The sequence below is a fragment of the Gymnoscopelus braueri genome (assembly GCF_963280865.1).
Source record: "Gymnoscopelus braueri genome assembly, chromosome: 15".
NCBI classification, from domain to species: domain Eukaryota; kingdom Metazoa; phylum Chordata; class Actinopteri; order Myctophiformes; family Myctophidae; genus Gymnoscopelus; species Gymnoscopelus braueri.
Genome location: NC_137620.1, coordinates 4,297,669 through 4,301,792, shown reverse-complemented (window position 1 = coordinate 4,301,792; position 4,124 = coordinate 4,297,669). Strand labels below are relative to the sequence as shown.

The following is a 4,124-nucleotide window of genomic DNA, read 5'->3' as shown; positions in this document are numbered from 1 at the left end:
ACACACACACACACACACACACACACACACACACACACACACACACACACACACACACACACACACACACACACACACACACACACACACACTCCCATAGTCGCTCCATCACAAATTCACAATATTTCACCACGATAAGAGTCGGCTTAACTCGACTAGCAAGGGCCTCCCACTGAATTCCTGTTGTGCAGTTATTATAATCCCACTCTCGGGGTCATCTGGTCTGCAAGCCGCAGAATCCTCGGCGTTAATTTAACTCCGAGAGTGTACAAATGGAACCAAATGGACCCGTGAGGGTCCATGGTTCCATTTATATGCTCTCGTGCTTACAAATGCATAAACATTCAACACTAGTCAGACAGCAAAGGAATGCCACCTTACTTTGCCCATGAAAATACCCCCCAAAGCACTCAACCTGCGTGCTGTGTCGTTTCTGTGCGTACTTTGCGTACTTATCCCGGTCGGAGGTTTTGCTTCGGCCATGTTTCTTGGACAGACGAAAACAAGATTTAATCAAGATAAAGTCTGCAGGCATTCTGAGGCCGATTAGGTCGCAGTATGTTTTGACAGGCCTGTCCCGCGCAATCAACACAGACCACATGGACTGCGAGTGCGCGCACGTGTGTGTGTGTGTGTGTGTGTGTGAGCCCTTTGTGCACGTCTGGCTGAACTCTGGTTGTGTGTGTGTGTGTGTGTGTGTGTGTGTGTGTGTGTGTGTGTGTGTGTGTGTGTGTGTGTGTGTGTGTGTGTGTGAGCCCTTTGTGCACGTCTGGCTGAACTCTGGTTGCGTGTGTGTGTGTGTGTGTGTGTGAGCCCTTTGTGCACGTCTGGCTGAACTCTGTTTGTGTGTGTGTGTGTGTGTGTGTGTGTGTGTGTGTAGTGATGGAAAGTAACTAAGTACATTTACTTTACATTCTGAGTCACTTTACTTTAGTATTCCCATTATAGCCTATGCAACGTTTTACTTCCACACTAAACTCTCTCTCTCTCTGTCTGTCTGTTTCTCTCTGTCTGCTTCTATCTGTCTCTCTCTCTGTCTCTCTCTCTCTCTCTCTCTCTCTCTCTCTCTCTCTCTCTCTCTCTCTCTCTCTCTCTCTCTCTCAGCAGGGGGCACAGTGTAGTGTTCAATACGTTATCTGACAAAATACCAAATGATCATTTACTTATTTGGGTAAATGTCTTGATCTGCATGACCTTTTTACACATGGAGCCAGGATGCGTGTATACTTTGGTGGATATGAGTTTTGGTACACTTTCTTTACAGGTAAAACCATGAGTTTTGGTGCACTTTCTATAGAGGTAAAACCATGTGTTTTGGTGCACTTTCTATAGAGGTAAAACCATGTGTTTTGGTGCACTATCTATAGAGGTAAAACCATGTGTTTTGGTATACTCTCTATAGAGGTAAAACCATGTGTTTTGGTGCACTTTCTATAGAGGTTAAACCACATTGAGGTGAGGAGAATGAGTAATGAGAGAAAGAGAGAGAGAGACTCCTTAATTACCCCCTATTACCATAAGCTGACGTTTCCCACTGTCCCCGGGGGCAACAAGAACCCAGCCGGGGGTTAATATCCCATCTGCCGTCAGAGGGGGGATGGCGGAGGGGAGAGGGGTGTGCCTCTGACTGCTCTTTTCAGTCATGGAATAGCCTCTATGCACAGCGACCTTGGGCCTCTTCCTTACTTCCTTCAGAGGTGTTACTAGGATTCTAATGAAGGCTCTGTGGTTCTCTAACATTTTAATTTCAAGGACCACCATAACTCTGAGAGTGTCCATTTGTACACTCTCAGGGTTACACACCCGCCAGGGGCCATTTGGAATCCCCTCAAGGAACCATGAGGTCCCTGGACCACACTTGAGACCCACTGGTGTAGCAGAGTGTTTCCAGTGAGCCAACATGCACAATATCAGCACCCTGACTCTGTTTGACCAGAATGGGAACAGAGCCTTCATTAGTATCATTCTGGTAACACCTGTGGAGAGAGAGAGAGAGAGATGAGAGAGAGAGAGAGAGAGAGAGAGGAGAGAGAGAGAGAGAGAGAGAGAGAGAGAGAGAGAGAGAAGAGAGAGAGAGAGAGAGAGAGAGAGAGAGAGAGAGAGAGAGAGAGAGAGAGAGAGAGAGAGAGAGAGAGAGAGAGAGAGAGAGAACCCCATCCCATAGCCCGGATGGACGGTCGCAACGCCATTGGCTACCTAAGTTGCGGGGCAACCACTGACAGCGGTAGCCTGTCTTTACTGTTATGATTATTAGCTGATCATAATAACAAACATTACACATACACACATATACCTTGAATCTCCTCAAGAGGGAACACAGGGCGAATCGTCTACCATTCCTGACGCATTTTGAAGAAATAAAAACACAATTAAATAAGACATAAGTAATAAGTAGTAAATAGCCTACATAACTAACTAACTAACTTGTATTTATTTATTTTCTGCATCTCGACAGCATTGTGAGCTTCTAGATTGGCTATTTTCAAATGGCCAAAATGTATAGGGCTGAGTGGGTAATGTATGTTTTGTAATAATAATCAAAATCTACAAAGTAACTAGTAACTAAAGTTTTCAAATAATTGTAGTGGAGCAAAAGTGCAATATTTGCCTCTGAGATGTAACGGAGTAGAAGTACAAATTATTGACATTTTGAAATACTCTAGTAAAGTAAAAATCCTCCAAATTGTAACTCAAGTCCAGCTCAAATCCAGTAGGCCTACTTGAGTAAATGTACTGTCACTTCCCCACCAACGCAGTCTACTGGACCGTCCGGGCTATGGGACGGTAGACAAAAGGAGGAGAGAAAAAAAAGAGGGAGGAGAGAAAACAGGAAAGTTTTGAAAGGAAAAGAGGAGTTCTATTGAGTTCCATCATCCAAGCTCTCCTCCTCTTCGCCGGGAGAAGGAGAAACCTCTGGCCGGCTGTCGGTGACCCGCCCGGCGGCTCCTCTCTGTCCCGACTCCCGGGAATACCGTTTAGTTGTACACAGTATATATTATACCGGTTGGAATTATTGTTGTTATACGATCGTTTTGGAACCTGAATCATCATCTATCATCATGAGGAGCGACCCCATTTTGTTCGCTTCCAGCAGGGGTGAGTTGAGTTGTTGTGGAAAAGAATAGCAGATCTACAAGCTCACAACGCCTCGCGTCCGCGACCACGTTGTGAGCTTGTAGATCTACTATTTTCGTCCTCCAGCGCACAGTTATCTCGCAGTCGCTCAAACTTATAGATCTGCTAATTTTTGGGGCTTAGGTCTGCTATACGCGTCCTCCAGCGCGCAACTTGGTACAGTTATCCTGCAGTCTCTCAAACTTGTAGATCTGCTATTTGTTCTGGGTGCAACTTGGTATAAATCAGTTATCCTGCAGTCTCTCAAACAGCTGTCTCATTGATAATGTGTGTGGGGATAATCATTATTCGTATCCACAAATGTTCATTGCAATAGTTCTTTAATACAGTGGTTCTCAAACCTTTTTAATGTCAAGGACCCCCACATTGATATGTATTTGGTTGCGGACCCCCATCTGAAAAGGTTTTTTGCCCAAAAGAGAAGATTTGTGTAAAACAAAAAAAAATCCAAATATTTTCGATATATTTCAAACATAGCAGATGTGGAATAGCTCTGCTTTTTTTTGAATAGCCAACATATTGATAAAGGTGGTTAATATGATTGTGATGGTACATTACTACTTTACCCCCCCCCCCCCAAGGACCCCCTCGGGATCCCCGACTTTGAGAACCAATGGTGTAATACACGTGTTGTCCAGTCCACCCGTTTCATTGCATTGCTTTGTTGTGGCTCTTTCAACATGTTTGTTTAAACAAATCACTGCTATCATTTGTGACCCATTTTGAATTCGTTTTTTTTTTCTTTTTTCATATGAATAGCGTATCATAGCAAAAGGATGAGATATTGGTGAATTAGATTGAGTGAACAGTTTTGAAACTACAGCTTAATAGAACTGACATCAAGTTAAAAACCTTGACCAGAGAAAACCAGTGGTGTAAAGTAACTAGTGCATTTACTCAAGTACTGTACTTAAGTACAGTTTTGAGGTACTTTTACTTTACTGGAGTATTTACAATTTTCTGTACTTTTACTTCTACTACTTCTACTA

The 4,124-nt window shown here is 43.7% G+C and overlaps 1 protein-coding gene across 1 annotated transcript in view; it reads left to right on the top strand.

Annotated features, from left to right (window-relative positions):
- The first annotated feature begins 2,913 nt into the window (after nt 1–2,913).
- Nucleotides 2,914–4,124, top strand: part of pde5ab (phosphodiesterase 5A, cGMP-specific, b) — an 88,157-nt gene continuing 86,946 nt past the window's right edge. The window contains 1 exon segment of the mRNA XM_080451804.1: nt 2,914–3,096. Within this exon segment, the coding sequence (XP_080307930.1) occupies nt 3,060–3,096 (37 nt within the window). The 5' untranslated portion in view covers nt 2,914–3,059.